This window comes from Drosophila navojoa, chromosome 3, assembly GCF_054131105.1.
Source record: "Drosophila navojoa isolate 15081-1374.11 chromosome 3, UAZ_NAV_1.0, whole genome shotgun sequence".
Taxonomy (NCBI): Eukaryota; Metazoa; Arthropoda; class Insecta; order Diptera; family Drosophilidae; genus Drosophila; species Drosophila navojoa.
Window position 1 is genome coordinate 26063766 of NC_142891.1, and position 18796 is coordinate 26082561.

At 40.5% G+C, this 18796-nt stretch overlaps 2 protein-coding genes across 8 annotated transcripts; one reads left to right on the forward strand and one right to left on the reverse strand.

The window, feature by feature from the left end:
• Positions 1-88: 88 nt before the first annotated feature.
• Akap200 (A kinase anchor protein 200) lies at positions 89-15679 on the forward strand. 6 transcript variants are annotated; one of them, XM_030385845.2, is made up of 5 exons: positions 89-374; positions 11805-12039; positions 12116-12544; positions 12601-14436; positions 15451-15679. In XM_030385845.2, the coding sequence occupies exons 2-5, from the start codon at positions 11851-11853 to the stop codon at positions 15526-15528; spliced, it is 2532 nt and encodes an 843-aa protein (XP_030241705.1). In that variant the 5' UTR covers positions 89-374; positions 11805-11850; the 3' UTR covers positions 15529-15679. The 6 variants fall into 6 exon arrangements, with proteins under 6 accessions (XP_030241705.1, XP_030241703.1, XP_030241707.1 ...); XM_030385843.2 differs by having other exon boundaries at positions 89-260; XM_030385847.2 differs by having other exon boundaries at positions 90-260; positions 12604-14436.
• Positions 15680-16360: 681 nt separating this feature from the next.
• Positions 16361-18668, reverse strand: grk (gurken). 2 transcript variants are annotated; one of them, XM_018098768.3, is made up of 4 exons: positions 18503-18668; positions 17995-18315; positions 17166-17882; positions 16361-17084 (listed from the first exon to the last, which is right to left on the reverse strand). In XM_018098768.3, exons 2-4 carry the CDS (start codon positions 18059-18061, stop codon positions 16882-16884), a joined length of 987 nt encoding a protein of 328 aa, XP_017954257.2. In that variant the 5' UTR covers positions 18062-18315; positions 18503-18668; the 3' UTR covers positions 16361-16881. The 2 variants fall into 2 exon arrangements, with proteins under 2 accessions (XP_017954257.2, XP_017954256.3); XM_018098767.3 differs by lacking the exon at positions 18503-18668 and having other exon boundaries at positions 17995-18400.
• Positions 18669-18796: the final 128 nt, after the last annotated feature.

Here is an 18796-nt window from a genome sequence, read left to right on the forward strand (position 1 = left end):
ACTCGCCCCGCTTAACTTTCCTAAGAGTGACTGGAAAACTATCGATAGGTATCAGCGTTTAGCTTGGTGAAGGGAATGAAAATGAAAAAAATGTGCCCATTTGTTCACACACACACTCTGCTTCAACGCATTCGGTTTGTTTGACAGCTCTACGTGAGACAGAAAGTAGTTTAAAAGAAAGAAGAACGAACTGCGGTTTATATTTGAAAAATCAGAGTATAAGAATAAAGTGCGTGTGCGTAATATAAGTAACGAGCCAGGTAAATGCAACTTACAATATTCATTTCATTCAAAATGAGTTCGAAAAACGCATAAAAAATGGCAATCATGAAATTTGAAAAACCAAGCCAAGCTGTCTGAGTGCCTTTGTATGTGTAAGTGCTGCTGTTGAAATTCTGTATAACGCTTTGTATATGTACTTCTGGAGTTTTAATAGTGTGTGAATGCGAGTGTAGGACGAGACTTTGTGAATTATGACTTAAAATCGTGTGTATATATATACGCTAAGTGCAATAATAAGTAAAATTGATCAGTAAAGTGAAAAGAAACTTTAATACAACTGCCACAGACAGCTTAAGCAAAGAAAACTCAAAAAGGACGCCATGCTATTGCCTGTATGTGTGTGTTTGACTGAGTGTATGTGGGCTGGACGCGTTGACAGAAATTTGCCAAATTTTATATTAATGATTTATAAATAAATGTGAAATACATTGACAGCTTTAAATTGCAATGATAAAAAATAATCTAACACAACTGATTGATTATAGTATTCGGCATTATTCGCAGCCTTTTTCTCAACTTTGGGTGTGCCGCCTGCAGTTGCGTCGGCGTTGCCACCTCGTTGCCGCTGTCGGCGTCGCTGCCGGTGGCTTTGTATCCGTTTTGGTTCTCTTTCTCTTGCCTTCCCTTTCTTGCCTACTGTATACAAGCCTGTTTCTCTCACTCTTTTGTTGTCTGTCTTGTGCTCTATGTTGCTTATCAACATTCTTCCCTTGCGTGCTTCATTTATCCTTTTTACGCTTTGTGCTGTCACTCGTACGCTCCTTGGCTTGTCGCTTCTTTCTTTTGTAAGTGCGTATATATGGATGCACATGCCTGTGTGCTGTGTGAGCGAGCGAGTACGAGTGTGAGTTTTGGTATATGCGTGAGTGTGTGTCTGTGCGACTGTTGCCTTGTTCGTTCAAGTTGCCTGACTTGACTTATTTTTCATTGTCGTTGTGTCTTGTCTTTGTTTGAGCATTCTACGCCTGATTACACTTGCCAACACGTTCGCTCTTGGACTTGTTCGCTAAAAATATCCTTGCCTAATGCTCAGTTTGTTATACCGAGTGGCTTTTACTTTCCTCGAGTTGATTGGTAGACGCCCAAGCCTGCGGATCGTGTTGATGGCAAAAGAAAAAACATTCGGGATAGACGAGTGCGAGAGGGAGAGTGAGAGTACGAGAAGAAATCGCCTACCTTTTAAGAAAAAATATTGCGTCGCAAGTTTGCAGTCATTGAAGCAACAAAATCCAAGAGAGTAGTTAGCCTGCTGTCAGGCAGCAGCCACCGCCCTAACTGGCGTCGCTACTTATGTGTGTATGCATGTATGTGTGTACATGCCTGTCTGCTGGTATACGTATACGTGCATGGGAATACTTGTGTGCATGTGTATGCAGCCAGTACGGTAAATATTCTGCAGACCGCATATGCCGAAACAGCTAATTATTGACCCACGAAATTGAAACTAAATAAGCAAATTAATAAAAATTAAAATTCAAAACCCCTATTCATATCTATATGTATCAAAATATATACATATATAATATTATTTGTTTATTTTATTATTGATTTAGCCACTTTAGCAATTTGTGATACATGAGTTTTCACTGTAGATCTGTCCTTTATGTTTGCTTGGCATTCTGAATCGCACTGAAAGCTCAGCTCGGGGCGGATTGAAGTCGGCTCAAATTACAAACATTTGGTTTTCGAGTGCGGGATGGAGGAAAGAGGATAGTTAAAGGAGGGAGGGAGGGGCTGCCAATCGTATTTTGTTATCGTTTTTAATATTGACGCGAGGGCACAGTTAACCGATGTTGCCAACTGCGGTTGACTTAAACGAAAATAATTTCTGTGGCTAACGTTTTCAATACCGTTACGTAAAATTCGCCAAGTGCAATTTGTGGTCGACTGCCTTACTGTGTAGCTGACTGAACGTGGGTGACTTATAATGTAGGTGTATATTATAGCTTCATCAAATTTGAGATATAAGTGCCTTAACCTTATATTTAATCTTTTGGCCGGGTCGTAGAAAAATGAAGTCTGTCACAGTCAAGTGGAAAGTATTTAAAATCTCTCAAGCGTTCTAGCAGCTGGGGTCTGCTGTAAATTTAACAGCCACTTTAAAAGCATATTTGGAATGTCTATACATACATAGGTATATACATAGACACATATGTACATGTATGTATATGCCTATATAACTACGTTCGTATATAAATACAGCAATCGCTCGCAATAAGATCTGCTCTAATCTGTGATAGAATTATATATTATAATTTCACGTAAAATATTAAGTTGAGAGTAACTGGAAATGAACGGAAATGGAATTTATGAAGAAAATATACAGATCAGAAGATAATCCAAATAAAACACATAATAGTGTATAATCGCTTATTTTGAATTTTTAATGAGATAATATTTAGGTAACCTGTCAACACAGGTAACAGTAAATGCACTAAAACTTTGACAATCTAAAAAGCAAACCTAAAAAGCAGAAGATAAACAAAATTGATGCGTCTGGGACTCCTTGTACATATGAATAGTGTACGATTTCGTACTTCCATTAGATATTTCATCTGTGAACTGAAGAAACTACACTGAGCCCAATATGCTGTTACAAATAGTGTAATATCTACATATGGATGTATGTAATATCTAAACTAAATTTTAGAGTAACTGTGAGCAGAAGTAAATATATACTCCATTGGGCAATTGAAAAAGAAAATATACAAAGATAAGCTAGAATAATTGTATTTTCAGGACTCCTATGCACATGTGAAATGTGTAACATTTCTTATTTGTATTATCTATCGCATAGCTTACTGTATTTTGCTTAAGTGCAAAGTTTCAACTACAATAACAAGAATATTCTATGATTTTCACTAACAACGCAATTTGTGACGATCCGGCAGCATTTCTCATGAGTCGCGACCGCGACCGCTTATCTGCGGGCGACCGGCCGGCCGGCCTGCCTGACTGACTGAACCCCCTCGGCCGCCCACACGGCCTACCGTGCCGGCTACGTTTACGGCTCTCGTTTCGTTTTGCTGCTCATCTTATTGCGCTTTGTTTGTTATTATTGTTACGGATTGATTTTTGCTTTGCCTACGAATTTTTTTGAATGTGGCATATTTATTCTTGCACACATACATATGCTATGCCATTGCTGCTTATTGTTGAATTGGCATTAATAATAATTTAAATTGCCCGCCAACGATAGCCATAAATAAACAAACACTTCGATGTATGCGTGAGTGTGTGTACTTAACTGTAAATGTACACACGTATGTATGTATGTATGTAGTTGCATGCATATGTAAGTAGTGCTTCAAGTGGTTAGGTTTGATTTTTACCGTTAGGGGGAGGCTTGGAAATGCACTACTACGTTGGCATAAGTACGAGAATATATTTGAAGTAACAAACCGCAACATATACATACATACTTATAGAAATATACATACATACATAAACACAAGAGCAAATGGCAATGGCGGCTGTTTGGAGATGTCGGCGCGGCGAGCTGCTCAAGAACATCTTTCACACACATGTTGAATTTGAGTGTGTGTATGTATGTATATGCTTATATATATATACATATGTACATACTATGTGTGCTGCATTTGAAATGGGGTGTAAGCCCATAACCAGGAATGTCAACACTTTGGCAATAGCAACCCACATATGTACACATACCTACATACATACATATGTTGTTTCATAAAACTGCATTCCTATGAAGTGATCGATAACACTCGCATCAATTAATTGATAAATTGATAAGCCATTGTATAATCAGATTAAATTTAATTAATCATCGGACACAATATTTAAAAGAATGTCCCGCAACACTTCTTAAGCGTCTCTCCTCCTATTCCGCTCTTTGTCGCTCCCGCTTTTCATTGTTGTGCAGTTGTTTATTTAAAGTTGCTACTGCAACAGCGTCCGCTTGCTGCCATGTGGGGTCATTGTGTGAAGTATGAATGGCAAAATAAAGCAATAAGGCGTGAATATGCATGCATGCGTATGTGTGAACACTTACGTACATACATACATCCATATGCATGCGGTGCCGCCGTCAAGGCTCATTAGTTTTGTTATTGACTCCTTACGCATTGTAAGCATACAGCAGCGCAGCAACAGAATAAGAAGAAAGAAACAACAGAGAGGAAAAAAAAAAAGAATATCACTATCGCTTTTATCGATATCTGCTGATGGTCATTTAATGCAATATTGTTGCCTCTGGAGCCCGCATTTCAGCTGTTGACGCCGCTGCTGGCGCTTCCGGCCTTTCTCTCTTTGTCTACTTCTGCTTCCAGCTCTGCGCTGCCGTCGCTGTCGTCGGCTGCCTGTAGCTCTGCTTACATTGCAAACCCCTGGAGTAGAAGTTTCTTTTTGCTTTCTGCGCTGCTTCTGTTTCGCTGTTAACGCTGATCGTAAGTCGGGCGGCAACCGCAGTCGTCGTTTGTTATTTGAGTTGAACGGTTTGGTGTTCGGTTGTTCTGCGACGACTTTTTTGAGACATTACGATTCGGTTGATTCCCTCCTTGTCCGCTCATAGTGCGTGTTGACGAAAGTGCTTCGCCCGTTATTAACTGCTAACTGTTAACTGTTAATTAGAAGCTCTTCTACTCATTATTGTGCCAAAAATAAAAAAGAAAAGAAAAGAAAAACATCTGCAAAACAAAGTAGCTCCTCTTCCCGGGTACTAATAATAATTTAGTGGCCACCCGCGCAGCTGACGCTGAAGCACACGACAAAAAGTAAGTACCGGAAATATGGAAGCAGAAACAGCGGGCGTCGATTTTCGCCAGTCGTCGTTTTGTCTTATGAATTATTTATGGATGTATTAAATACCCGTTTACAATACCAAAGTGGTCTGGTCCGGACACAAAGCCAAAGCGTGCAGCGCATTGAATTTCTAATCAGAATACTCAAGGCGCGCGCCACTTGCGATAACTCACTCATTTCTAGGCCTCCCAAATGGGCGGTAAGCCAATCGAGTGACTAATTGGCATTCGCCTTTGCGTCAACTGCTGCCTTTATAACAACTATTTTTTTGTTCTTTCTTTTTCATTGAACAACTACTCACACTCACACTCCTTAATTAGCTGCAAAATCCAAAGACAAAAACATAGAGGAAGAGAATACGAACGGATGGCATAGCCCAGCCAACCGGTTCCACCAGCAATCGCAGCCCACTTTATTTTGTTGCCAGCTACGCTTTAAACTTGCATCCGCATCCTTCAGCAATATTTCGACTTGCTTATGTGTGCGTGTATTTCAAGTTTTCTTTTTGATACACTTGTAAAACGGGCGGTCAGGGTTGCTAGAATTTAAGTGTTATATTGCGAAAATACTAGCAAATTTGAGGTTTTAGCTGTAATACAGCTAGAGTGACAACTCTAGCTGCATTATTGCAGCTGCAAATTGAGATTTTATTGGTTTCCTCAAACTCGTTTAGATTTTAGATCGAAATTATTACTCTTTTCCTTTTTTTTTTTTTTTTTATTAATATATTAAGTGAAAAGAAGTCTGATAAGTTGTTTTTAGCTTACAGAAATGATTTTGGGCCAAACGTGAATTTTTCGAGATCGCAATTAGTTAAAACTGAAGATTTGCGTAGCTCAGTTAGTTTATCTACTTTGGCCACCAACCAACCCGTTCGCTTCTTTTATTTTATCGCATTAAACAGACGCACGTAAAAAATAAGTATATTGTTTACCAAGATCACTCACTTTCTGTAGCTTATCATTTTTTATGGCCTTGTCAGTGAAGCAGTGCATATCTAGACTTCACTTCTACATACACACATACAGAAATGTATTGGTATGAGTATGTATATATGTATGTATGTAGGTCTGTATGCATGTTTTGTAGTTGCGATCACGTAGCTCCCACACTGAACTACATATGTATAGGAGATTGGACTCGAGAGAAATATATTAGGAGTCAAGCTCTAAATCGTCATTTCTATTGTTAAACTCCAAGTTAACTGTGATTCACATATGGTTGCCGCCTGCACTGCAATTGATTATGGCGCATTTTTTGTTTATCAATCGTGCGTTGTTTGCTTTGGCTCGCCTTTGCCTTCTAAAGACACTTCCTCTCTATTACTGTATTTTCCGTTTATAAAAATATACTCAATTTTTTTTATCAATGGTTGGGGTGTACTTTCTTTCACACAAAGATATCAAAGCAGCGACGTAACTACCGTTATGGGAAAAGTATTTGTATATGCACATACATATCTATGTTTATATTTGGGATATGTTCGTTAAGCAGCACTATACATATCAATAATAGTGAAGAATTCAGTTTGTCGAAATGCTGACCGGAAATGATAATTGAAAGAATATTTTCTTTTATTTTTGTTGTCGCTCGCATTGCATTTTGGGTATATGAGTGAGTTCTTAGCTTGTAACTAATTGCGGCACTCGATTTACGTATCCTTTTCATTTTGTCGTAACGCATAAGACGGCAACAACAAGAATAACAGTAACGTCGACAACGGCAGCAGAGCTCTAACCAATTATATCCGGTTATTTGAGACATTCTCTGAGACGCACATACACACATACACTCATTGGAAGCAGTCTTCGTTTTCGTGTATTGCTGTTTTCTGCTTTTTTTGCACAATATTCTCTGAGTGCTCTTCTCCTCTCTCTTAATTTGTTGTCGTTGTCTTTTGCTGCGTGGGCCACAAAATTGTTGTCTTATTTTTTTCTCTTCACAATTTGTGCATTTGTTGTGCTTGAGTGCATTTTATATGTGTTTGTATATTGATGTATGTATGTACGTATGTATGTTTTGTATTGGCTATATTTAGGCGTGGCTTATCAGTAGCAGGAATACAAACACACACGTACACACATGCATGTGTATCAAATAGCATTGACAAATATGCAATGCTTGCACTTGTATCACTGTACATACGTGTGGGTGTGTGCGTGTGCGCTTGCGTCTGTATTTTATTGTTGTCTACTGCACTTCGCTCCTTTTCTTATTATAGTTCACTTATACTTACACACATACTTATATATTTGAGCATGCAACTGTCGCCGCCTGGCGGCTGATTGAAGAAATTGAAAGGAATGAGCATCTTGATGCGCTCTTATGTCTGTCTGTCTGCCTCTCTCTGTGTGTGTGTGTGTGTGTGTGAGTGTGTTTGTGTCAGCTGCCAAGTGCGTGCATAGAGGAGTGAAGAGCAGAGGGCTACTGCTTGAGGAGACTGTGGGCGTTCGTTTGATTAGTTTATAAAAGTTCAATTACGTCGGGTTTGTGCTCAAACAGCGCGCGCACTTACCACGTTCCCAGCGTTATAAATGCTATAAATGCCCTACACAATTGCACGACAATGCAACTGGAATCCCAACTGGAATCTGTATGGTATGCGCATACAAGCACACACACATACACACACATCAATATATTTATAGTGTATTTTGTGTGTAGCATGACATGAAATTAATGTTTGTCCAGTTGGCCAGCTCCGGGCTCTAGTGTGTACGCATTCCTGCACAATCAATTTAATTTACGTTTCGTCTGGCTTCTCTGATGGCTGCGATCTTTTAGTGATGGGAGCCAGCGGGCAGGGTGAGGCGAATTAGGGAAGGGAAGGAGGCGTCAAATTGAAAGCGCAGCCGCAGCAGCAGTATAACAGCTTAAAGTGTCAAAATTGATAGAGAGCAGACAATTGAACACATGCACACACACACACACACACTCACGCCCAAACATACGATGTGTATGTATGTACATATTGTATATACGGATGTACATAGCTAGCTCTTTGTGTTGCTGTTGTTGCATTTCGAACATGCTTCATTGTTGATAAATGCGCTTTTATTTATAGACGACATTACTTTGCGCCTGTCTTGCTTGCGTGTGTGTATGTGTATGAGTATGGTCTTTGCTTTCCTTTGTTCCTTGGTTTATAAATTTTCTTTTGCTGCACACAAAGACGCGGCTTAAAAGTAATAGCTGTGAGAGGTTTTGGTCACTGTTTGTGTATGTGTGTGACAGAGAGAGTCTGTGACATATCAAAGGTCAAGTTTAAATTGAATTTAACTAATAGAGGCCAAAAGTCTTTTTAGCAATACCGACGCAGTCTAAATTAAGTAATTTGAACGGCTGTCAATCATTAACGTACATGTTGAGGTTAAGTGCGCTGTAGGTATGTAAATTTCGTGCCTATCGTGTTAATCTTGTAATTACTTTGCATCGCATCGCATCGCATTTTTCTGCATGTCATGTCGTGTGCCGTCAGTCTGGCAACGCTGTCACATTTTTGATGTGCCTTATGTGGGCCGCGGCGGCGCTCAAGAATTTTCACACGCCCCCCATTGGCGGCGCCACTGCCTGGCTGTGACGTAGCGTCGACGCAAACGTTAGCGTCGTTGAGCACCGTTGCCATGGCAACGACGACGACGACGGCGGGCAATGACCGTGGTCGGTGTTGTTGCTGCTGCACGTTGTGTAAACGTAGTAGTAATCGTCGTAGTAGTAGTTGTAGTAGTAATAGAAGTTGTAGTAGTAGCAATGAAACGCCGGCCGGCAACCCTCTTCTCGCGCATTGTCCTTGTTCCGTTGTCCTTTTTACTTGCTGGATGCGTCATACCGCAATTTTACTTGCGCTTTTATTCTGCTGTTGGTAATTCCAGGGCTGCTTTAGCTTGGTTATTGTGCTGTCTATTTTGGTAAGGGTTGAGTTACGACTACACCTGTGTTTACCGCTGTGTATGTGTGTTTGTGTGTTGGCATATTCTTGCGATTACTCATCAACATTTTTGCATATATGTATGTACGTACACATACATACAAGTGTACAAATATGTATGTATATATACATGTAGATATTCTGTTCGAAACGCTTGGATATTTAATTTGAATTTATACGATCAAATTAATTGCTGCCTCACATTGTTTTCTTTTGATATGTTTTCGGTAAGTGAGCGTATGTGTGTGTTAGCTAGCGTCAAATTTGCTTAGATTCACTTATATTAATCTGGAGGTGAGTCCGAAAACATTCGAAAGCACAGAGGTGTTTGGTGTATTTGATGGGTGGTTGGGTTCATTGAACGGCGGCACAGCGGAACAGCGAGAAGCGGAATGTGAAATGTGATGATTGCTCTTAAAATGTTTCGTTTCAGTTTCATTTGCCTCGTTCGCATTCAATAAAGCAATTTAAATACACACGTGTACGCATGGCATGTACGCAACTACAGTGCGACCTCTATAACGGCGAACGGTCAATGATTGTGCTGAGCAGTGATTAAGTTGTGATTGTGAGCATCTAGAGAAATATACATATGCATATCTGAAAAAGTAGTTATGTTTATACCTAGCAGATTATGATATGATTTATAGAAATATTTTAAATGTATGTGAACTTGTCAAATGGATAGAAGAAATTTAACTGAAAAGCTATTCACAAACAGCGGTTTGAAACGGTATATGAAACAGAAATATATAAACATACATACTAGGTATATACATAGGTATATATAAATATACATAGCTTTCGTGCAAAAAGGTCCTCGACAGCCGGTCTTGGTATATGCTGCATGGTCAAATTTTATTTTATTTAATTTTTTTTTTGTACTTTTCAACCCCTAAAATTGCAACAACCTTCTTTTTTAAAGTTTGCGCTCAAGCGCAAGCTTCCCTTTTGCTGCCGCTGCCCTTGCCACCCATTTGGACTTTCGTCCGTCTCTTGCTACGATTAAAATTCTGTGGTTGGGTTTCTGTTTCATTTCGCCGAGCCGAGGCGTGCCGAGGCGAGTAATTCGATTTTGAAAGTGACGCATAGTACGCCAGCCCTAAGAAGAAGAAGAAGTAATGCCGCGCCCGCTTTCGCTCTCCATCTCACTCTCTCACACACAAACATGTGTCAGCCTCTGTCGCCATCGTCGTCGTCTTCGTCATGTGTTGCTTCATAAATATTTCCTGGATTTGATGAATCATTTGCCGGTCAAAACAATTTCATGATAGCTGCTTATATTAGTATTATTCACTTGCGTTTTTCATCATTTTTATTGCTTTGTCTTTCGGCGACGTCTGATAAGCGGATGAGCTGATAGAGCTATACATATGCTATAGTATGTATAACAGCTAACCGTTATACGCCTACGTAGATATTGTAAAGACACTGAACGTAGATCTTCATAGAGATGTGCGATATTCGTTGCATGCACATACGTATGTATGTATGTTGTATGTATGTATGTATGTATGTGTACCTGTGTTTGTAGTTGTGAACGTGAGTCAAACAATATTCGCTATCGTTGACATTTGAAAATCACGCAGCGAGCAGGTGCAAATGTACCGAAAATGTACTGTAAATACGTAAAAGATGCTTGGCTTAAATACAAAATGTATAAATAAATTTAAAACATTAAATAATGCAAAGTATAAATATGTATTTAATCCCTATTTATTTAAAATTAATTATTGTTCTTTTTCCATAAATAAAAATACTTTGATTTGCTATTTATAAACAACAGTTAAATGCACTAGAAATCGTAGCAAAGTTGCAGATTAAGCGAATTTCTTATCAAGCAGCAACCCTAAGCCTAGAAACGCCGCCTATCATGCAAATTTCGAGAATTTGCTTTCGGCTTAAGGCTTGCTTTCAATCATGAGTGATTGCTTTGGCCTTATATATGTATAAGTAATTCGATTATAATAGTTGTTTATTTGGGAGTGGCAGCGTAATCTGATTTTTCGTTATTTAGGAAAAACAAAGCAAATGCAGAAAAGATTTATTGGAGAATAAATACTTACATATGTATGTATGTCTACACATATAAACTTACAGTGGTTCCAAGCTTATTTCAACTAGCCATCTACGCCAAAAGGGCTCAACAAGATTGTTGACCAGAGAAGCCGGGTCAAACTAAATATTTGTTTTATTATCATTATTATGTTTTATTAGAGTAAAATAAAATTTTAATATTATAATAAAAGGTTTGAAAAATAAACAAGGCAAATTTGTACGATGTCACAATTTTAAGGTGCCGATTGAATTCAGCTGTGAGCCACTGTGCCTATACATATGTACATATGTATGTATTTATTTCGCATCTGTGAACTGCGTGCCTTATCAGCCCAGCGCAGGTCTGTAGATGTACATATGTACATACAAGCATGTGTAAATATGCACATACATATATGTATGCGTCTATGCTGCATGCGTATACATATGTACACATATTTTGATTTTGCTTTGTTGTTTGCTGCATTGTAAGTTGGCGTGCATTGAAATGTCAAATGTAAAAATAAAATAGCAAAGTGGATTTTGTAAAGTGTGCGTTGCTATTTCTCGCTAATCGACACTTCCGATGAACCAAACAGATAGATAAATATATACTATGAATACAGAATATACAGACAGAAATGAAAATAAATTAAAACATATGTATTTATAGACATTTATATCTATATACATACATATGTATATTGATTGAAAACATAGAAAACAAAGAGACAATTGACTTATGTTATTTCCTAAATTCTTGTCGCGCACCACCCGCATCTATTTACAGAACAGACACAGAACCAATTAGCAATTAAAGTAGAGGACCAGCAAAAATGGGTAAAGCTCAGAGCAAGCGATCAATTGATATTACCACCGATCCGAAGAAGGTTGGCGAGGGCGACGAAGTCGCTGGCAAAGTTGAGAAAATTGAAGATGTCGATCAAACGTCGGCGGCGCCCGCATTAAATGGCGATGCGGCGACGCCAAAGGAAGAGAACGAGGATGCGGCTGCAGCGGGCGAGGTAAGCAACTCGAGCGAGCACGCAATTACGAAACGAGCTTCAAAACGAGTCTCCCCATTTCTAATTGTGATTGCAGAAAAAGCAGACCGAAGAGAACTCTGAGAACGACAAAGATCTAACCACCGAGAAGAAGGCAGCAGCAGCAGCAGCAGCAGGAGGAGCAGATGCTGCAGCTAAAGGCGATGGAGCCGCTGGCGATGCGAGTGCTGATGCTGCCAAGGATGAGGCGGCAGCGGCATCTGGCTCCCCCAAAGAAGAGGAAATCTCGCCACTGGCCGATGAGAGTATCAAGTCCAAGTCGAAGAAGGATAAGGTGAAAAAGAAGTGGTCATTCCGTAGCATATCGTTTGGCAAGAAGGACAAACAGAAGCCAGCCAAGACAGAGGAGCCTGCATCCCCAACAGCTGCTGCAGCAACGGCAGAGACAGTTGCCACGAATGGCGAGGCGGAGCGACCAGCAGACGCAGCCGAAGGAGCAGCTGCAGCCGCCGCTGACAAAGCAGAGGTAAACTTCACTAAAACTAAAACTATGTCTATATATACTTATATATTCGTTGTTAGCAGCCAAGCGCGGACGCAACAGCTGCAGCTGCGCCGGCATCGCCTGTGGCTGAAGCCGCCAAACCCACCGAGAATGGCGCAGCCAGCGAACAGGAAAAACAGGAGGAAAAGAAACAGGCGAATGGCGATGAGAAGTCTGCGGCGCCAGCAACAGTAGGCGAGGAGCAGACGGCGGCCAAGTCAGAGAGCTCAAGCACCACCGCCACTGCCGAGCCGCCGAAAGTAGATGAGCCAGTCGAACAGCCAAGCCCGATCCCAGAGCCCGTTAGCAACAAGAATGAAACCACCGAAGTTGTTACCAATGGTCATGGCGGTGCAGACGAGCCACAATTGACCAATGGGGACAAGAACGGTTTGGCCGAAACTCCAACCGAGCCAGAGGCGGCAGCAGCATCAGCAACCTCCAGCAACAATGTGGATGATGAGTCGCACCATCAGAACGGCACGAATGGAGTGGCTGAGACCAACGAGACAGCCACGCCACCGCCAACTCCTGTCACTGTCGAGTCTGATGCCGAGCAAATTAAGAACAAGTCGCAAATTGAGGTAAAACAACAACTAGACAACACAAACAACACTGTAAATACGATTACCACAACAACAACAACAACAAACGCCACTGAGAACAACACTGAAAAACCCACAGAGACCGAAACAATTGCAGCCGCAGAGTTAGTTCAGACCCAACAAGCCAACTCCCAAAATAACACATTACCACCTAACACAACCGACACAACCACCGACAATTCCGCTTATCTTCCCACCTCCCAAGCCCAGGACGAAGTGCAAGCGGATGTCGCCGAAGAAGAACAAGTGGTTGCCGCTATTATAGCGGCTGTTAGTGAGAGCTCCGATTCCGAGGGGTTTGTCTTGATTGCACCGCAGCCAACAGCAGCAGCAACAGCTGAGTCCCCACTTGAACCACCAGCAGCAGAGGCAGCAGCTGAGTCCCCGATTTCAGTTTCCCCTGTGCCCAGTGTAGAACCTCTAACCGAAACAACTCAATTCGTAGCAGAGTCCAAGCCCGATGTCCCCGTTTCTGTCGCCGAAGACAGTGGCGAACCTGATGTGGTGGCCGTTGAGTTCAGTCAGCCGCCACCACTGCCCAAGTCCCCGCCACCGTCGCGTGTTTCGGCATTTGCACTGACCACAGACGAAGAAACGCAGGACAACGAGGACGATGACAAGTTCGTGAAAGAGGAAACAAAGCAAGAGCAGGAGGTTGTGCTACCACCACCTCCGCCAGCCGTGGTGGAGCAAGATCCACTCTTGGCAGACATTGAGAATCAGGCGCAAGCCATTGTGAACGAAATCACCGAACAGGCAGCAGACATTGCAACGGAGCAGGATAAACAGAGCTCATCCATAATTGACGATGACGAGGAGGCTGTCGCTGAGCAGCTAAGAAGTTCAAGTGCTAAGATCATCACAGATGTGGATGAGGATGATAACGAAGACATTGGACAAGATCAATTAACGAATGCAGCTACGATCAGCCAGAAGGAGTTGGAATCCGTGCAGCCAGAGCAACCGATTATTGAATCCGATCTTGAGGCGAAGATCATCAGCCAGGAAGAAGAACAGTCCGAGGATGTGAAAAATAGCGAAGACAATGCTCGTGTGGTAGATGAATCCAGTTTGCGGGGGAATGATGACAAAGAACCCATTGTACAGCAGCTAGAGGAGACGGAAAAGAATAAGGATACTACCACTGGTACCGATAATGATAACGAGAACGAGAACGTTAATGATAATGAAAATGTTATTAGCGACAAGCAGAGTATAGATAAGCTGCTTGCGCCAGCGGACATTGAAGTAGATGCTGCTCATCATGAGGTGAATAACAATCGAACTCAATCAAAACTCAACTCTCAACTTCACCACACTTCCCCATAGACATTTATATACGTAAATGAATTTTAACATTCGTCGCTCGCTCAATCGCTCACTCACCACAGCAGTCAGAGATGCGTCATATGAAATAATTCCAAAAATTCCTGCGTTGGGCTCCTCTATTTCTATTACTGTTATTTTTCCACTGCTCACTGCTATCTGATCTCTGCTCTTTCTGTGCTTCTCCCATGCATCTCAGTTGTTGTTGTTTATGTAGCAAGCAGTAAACTCTGATTGTAAATGTTACTGTACATGACTGCTTCTGTTAAGCTGCAGCAGCTCATTCTGCAGTGTAGTCTGTTAAAGCTAATGCTAAGAGGCCCTGTTATGCTCGCTATGCCAGTAACTAACTGCATGAACTTGTGAATGTATATGTGAATGGAATGTAAATTGGAATGTTACTAAAATCAAAAGGCGCCCATTTGTGAAACGTAAACAGTGCTGTTGACTCTACATGCACTTCAATATTAACAAACCATAAACTTAAACTGACGCCTTCTATATATCTACCCATATCCCCCAACTTCCTGCACACAAATAAACAACGCACACACACACACACACTCCAACAAACAAACAAAACACACACACGAATACACGCACAAACTTCCATGCACAGAATTCCAGTCTAATTCCAGTTATCCCATCTCTAACAAACTCTGTTTGGCCGCAGTTAACGCATTTAAACGCAGACTTTACAATCCGTACTTTATTTTAATTTCGATTATTTTTCGATACTTTTATTTATTTTTTGCTATCATTTTCGTTGTTTAATCGTTGGCAAGGATCATTGCCATGTAATCCATAAATTGTTGTTGTTGTGCTTTGAGTTGCTTTTTCTTCCTCCTTGTGTTCATATCCCAATTCTATATTGAATCAAACATTTGTTTCGTATAAACCTCTATATATGTATATATAATGTTACTAAATATTAATAAATACACGTTTTTTTTTTAGGATATCGCCAAGGATCTGAAGGAGAAGAACGCCGCGGCAGATGTTACAACACAGGACCTGGCCGTGACATGCGAATAATACTAATAATTATTATATATATTACATATTATTAAAAAAACAAAAGAAAAATAAGAAAAAAACACGATAAATCAAATAAGAAAACAACGCAACGTAAAACCAACAATTAAAAGATACAACACGAGAGCAAAAAAAAAAAAAAAAGCAAAAATACACTTTTAACATTTACATATTTTAATCATTTTTGTACGAATTTCATATCCCTAATCCAAGATTACATGAGCATATATTCAAGAGCAAATGAAACAAACGGAATATACGACTACACTAATACACTAACTAACAAACACACATACGCACACACGTCTCCACCTCCAAATCCATCGCCCACCAATAGACGAGGAAACGGTTTTCAAGTGTTGGTCCAATTGATGCACCACAAATCACGTATATTCGTATAATTCATGAAAAAAACGCATTTATAAGAAAACATATACACACACGCCCTTTTACACATACCCTCTCTCTCACACACACTCACATACACGCATACATACCATTATCATATTGATGATCATGATAAAAAGTGAAAACGAAAAGGAAATCATCCATGAAATGATGAAATTAAGAATTTTTTGAATAATTTCTACTATACATTTAACTGTAAGTTCTAAGAAATTTGTAAAGAATTTTTGGACGAAATATTGGATAAATATATATTATAAAATATAAAACGCAAGTGTGCTCCACTAAACTGAACTTGAGGTTTGATATTGATGGATAGATATACATACATATATGTGGTTAAGAGCAAGAGCTGCCTCTTATGAACATTTATACACTCATACATATATACAAATCGATATTAATATATAAAAAGTAAACAGCCAGATTTAAAGTTTTATAAAACTTTTGAGTCCCAAAGTTTTTAATGCAATACAAAAAGTATTTGTTAATTTACAATATTTGTTCGTTTTTTTGTGTTGCGTAACAAAGTGTTACAAAATGAAGAAAAAAAATTATCAATAATAACAGTGATAACGCTAAAGTTTAAATATTAGCTACATACTAATAGCGTAACAAAATGTTACTACAAAACAAAATCTACTAAGCTTAAATTGAAGCTTCTATAGAAAAGAGCGCTCTTTTTTGCAACTAAATACAAAGAATTTACGAAAACAATTATAATGTAATTAAATAAATTAAAGCGTTGCGCAACGTAAAGAAAGAATGAATCGTAGAAGATAAAGGAAAAATGCATCAAGTGGCATTTATAGCAAAGTGGTGAAACAAAAATCCGTTTCCAAAATTTAAATCGCGTCAAATGTTGGTTCCCTTAGCGAACCACAAAAACAAAAGTGAAAGAGCGATAAACAAGTTGGCAGCCCGGCCGTTTCTGTTTTAACAGCTCTATTAACAGCTGACGAAAAAGCGCTGCTTGTGCAAGTGCAACTGTTGTTGCTTTCGCCGTTGCGCGGACACATTGCGCAACACAAACATTGCGCCGAAGAGCACGTAAATCGTGGAGAGCAACATGAGCATGGGGAAAGAGAAAACGATGTGCGCCGTCTTCAGCTGGGGCTCGGGTGTGCTGGGACGCAACGGTACATATACTCCTGCAATGGCAAAGCATAATAAATATATTATTTATATATACATTTATCAATGTAGCCAAAGGTTTTATTGATGTTGCTTACCGTTTTCAGTCTTTGAGTCGCAGCGTTCGCCCACGAAGCCAACGGCGCACACGCAATAGCTAAAACCGTTCTCGCTCTCGGCCCAGCGAAAGCAGTTACCGCCGTTAAGACAAAAGTACTTCATATAGGTATTGCTGCAGGGCAGCTTAAAGCTCAAGTCTTCCGAGTTGGTTGTTGTCATTGTTGTTGTTGCTTCTGCTGTTCCTGTCGTTGCTGTTTCTGCTTCTGCGGTGGTTGCTTCTGTTCTCTTATTTGTCGTCGTCGTTTGCAGCGTTTCGCCCGCTTCAGAAATTGTGGCGTCTGTTGCCAGTTGGGGCGTGCGCTCATCGGGCGGCGGTTCCCCCGTGGCCATTGTATTTACAGTTGTTGACACTGTTGTGGATGATATTGCTGCTGAGCTTGTGGTCGTGATAGGCATGGTAGTTTTTGTTGCTGTTGTTGTTGTCGTCGTAGTTGTTTCTTCGTCATGGAACCAGGACGCTATGCCTGTGTTACTATCGCGCTCCGTTGTCGCAATTGTTGCCAATTCGCCGTCAATATCCAGAGCCGATGATACTTGTAGCATTTGAGCTGTATCGGCGAATATATCCGTTGCAGAGGGCTGCCCATCGAGATTGAGTTGTTGCTGTAGCTCCAATTGGTTTACCAATTGGACGACATGCTCCTCAATTTGCAGTGTTTGCTGGCGCAACAGTAAAATCCGGCTCGAACAACAATCTGTTTGCAGAAGAGAGAGCCGAAAAGGAGAGAGCGAGAGAGAGTGGGAGAGTCATAAATAAACAGCTGCACTGCATTTTGCATTGATGTGGCAACGCTTTTGCCGTGTTACCTGTGACTGCGACAATTGTTGAGAGCACGAAAATTACTTGAAATATTGGCATACATTGAATTTGCATTATTGGTAAACGCACGGAGCGGATGCGGCTCTCTAGTAGTTGGTTACGAGTTAAAAAACAGGGAGTTCTTTTGACTGTGGCTGTGGCTGTGGCCGTTGTATCCGATATGTCGTGTTTAAGGATCGAGCGGCGTATCGGCCGCAAATGCAATTTGGCGTCGCAACAAAAACAAAAACATATTACACATCTGCATCTCACACACAGCAGAACAACAACAACAACGGACTCTAGCTGCGCTTGTTGTATGTAGTTTACTGCAAAATAAAAATAGAACATTTTACGACATTTGAATTTCGATTTGGCAGCACATTTTCTGTCACACATTCAAACACACGCACACAGATAGAGAGAGAAATACGCATACGGGTACACGAACAATAAAAACAAAATTGGAAAGAGGGCTTGGATAGCTTTTTATAGAAATTGAATTACCGCACGCACCGTAATGTTATGATAGCTTTTATTAATTGCAAAATTGATTTGGGAAACCATTATTTAAGCATTTTTATATAATTGCAATCGACTAAATAAGTTAAGTAAGTTAAGGCGCCCTGCGCAGCAAAAAGCTCTCTCGATAGTCAATGTCGTTGCGCGAACGTTAGAAAAGAGACTGAGAACAACAGAAGACAGGCCACCAAAGCAGAACGGCAGAGCTTCCGAACAGATGTACCACCAGCAAGGCGGCGCGGCACACTCTCCATGAATCAAATAGTAGAAGGAGCGTACGATAGAGAG

Bases quoted from the DNA above. Each gene is read 5' to 3' on its own strand.
- Akap200 (XM_030385845.2), top strand. From the start codon at position 11,851: ATGGGTAAAGCTCAGAGCAAGCGATCAATTGATATTACCACCGATCCG. The intron at 12,545-12,600 runs GTAAACTTCACT...ATTCGTTGTTAG, and splicing joins CCGCCGCTGACAAAGCAGAG to CAGCCAAGCGCGGACGCAAC. The intron at 14,437-15,450 runs GTGAATAACAAT...TTTTTTTTTTAG, and splicing joins TAGATGCTGCTCATCATGAG to GATATCGCCAAGGATCTGAA.
- grk (XM_018098767.3), bottom strand. From the start codon at position 18,385: ATGTGTGACAGAAAATGTGCTGCCAAATCGAAATTCAAATGTCGTAAA. The intron at 17,883-17,994 runs GTAACACGGCAA...TTCTGCAAACAG, and splicing joins AACAATTGTCGCAGTCACAG to ATTGTTGTTCGAGCCGGATT. The intron at 17,085-17,165 runs GTAAGCAACATC...TTGCCATTGCAG, and splicing joins CGACTCAAAGACTGAAAACG to GAGTATATGTACCGTTGCGT.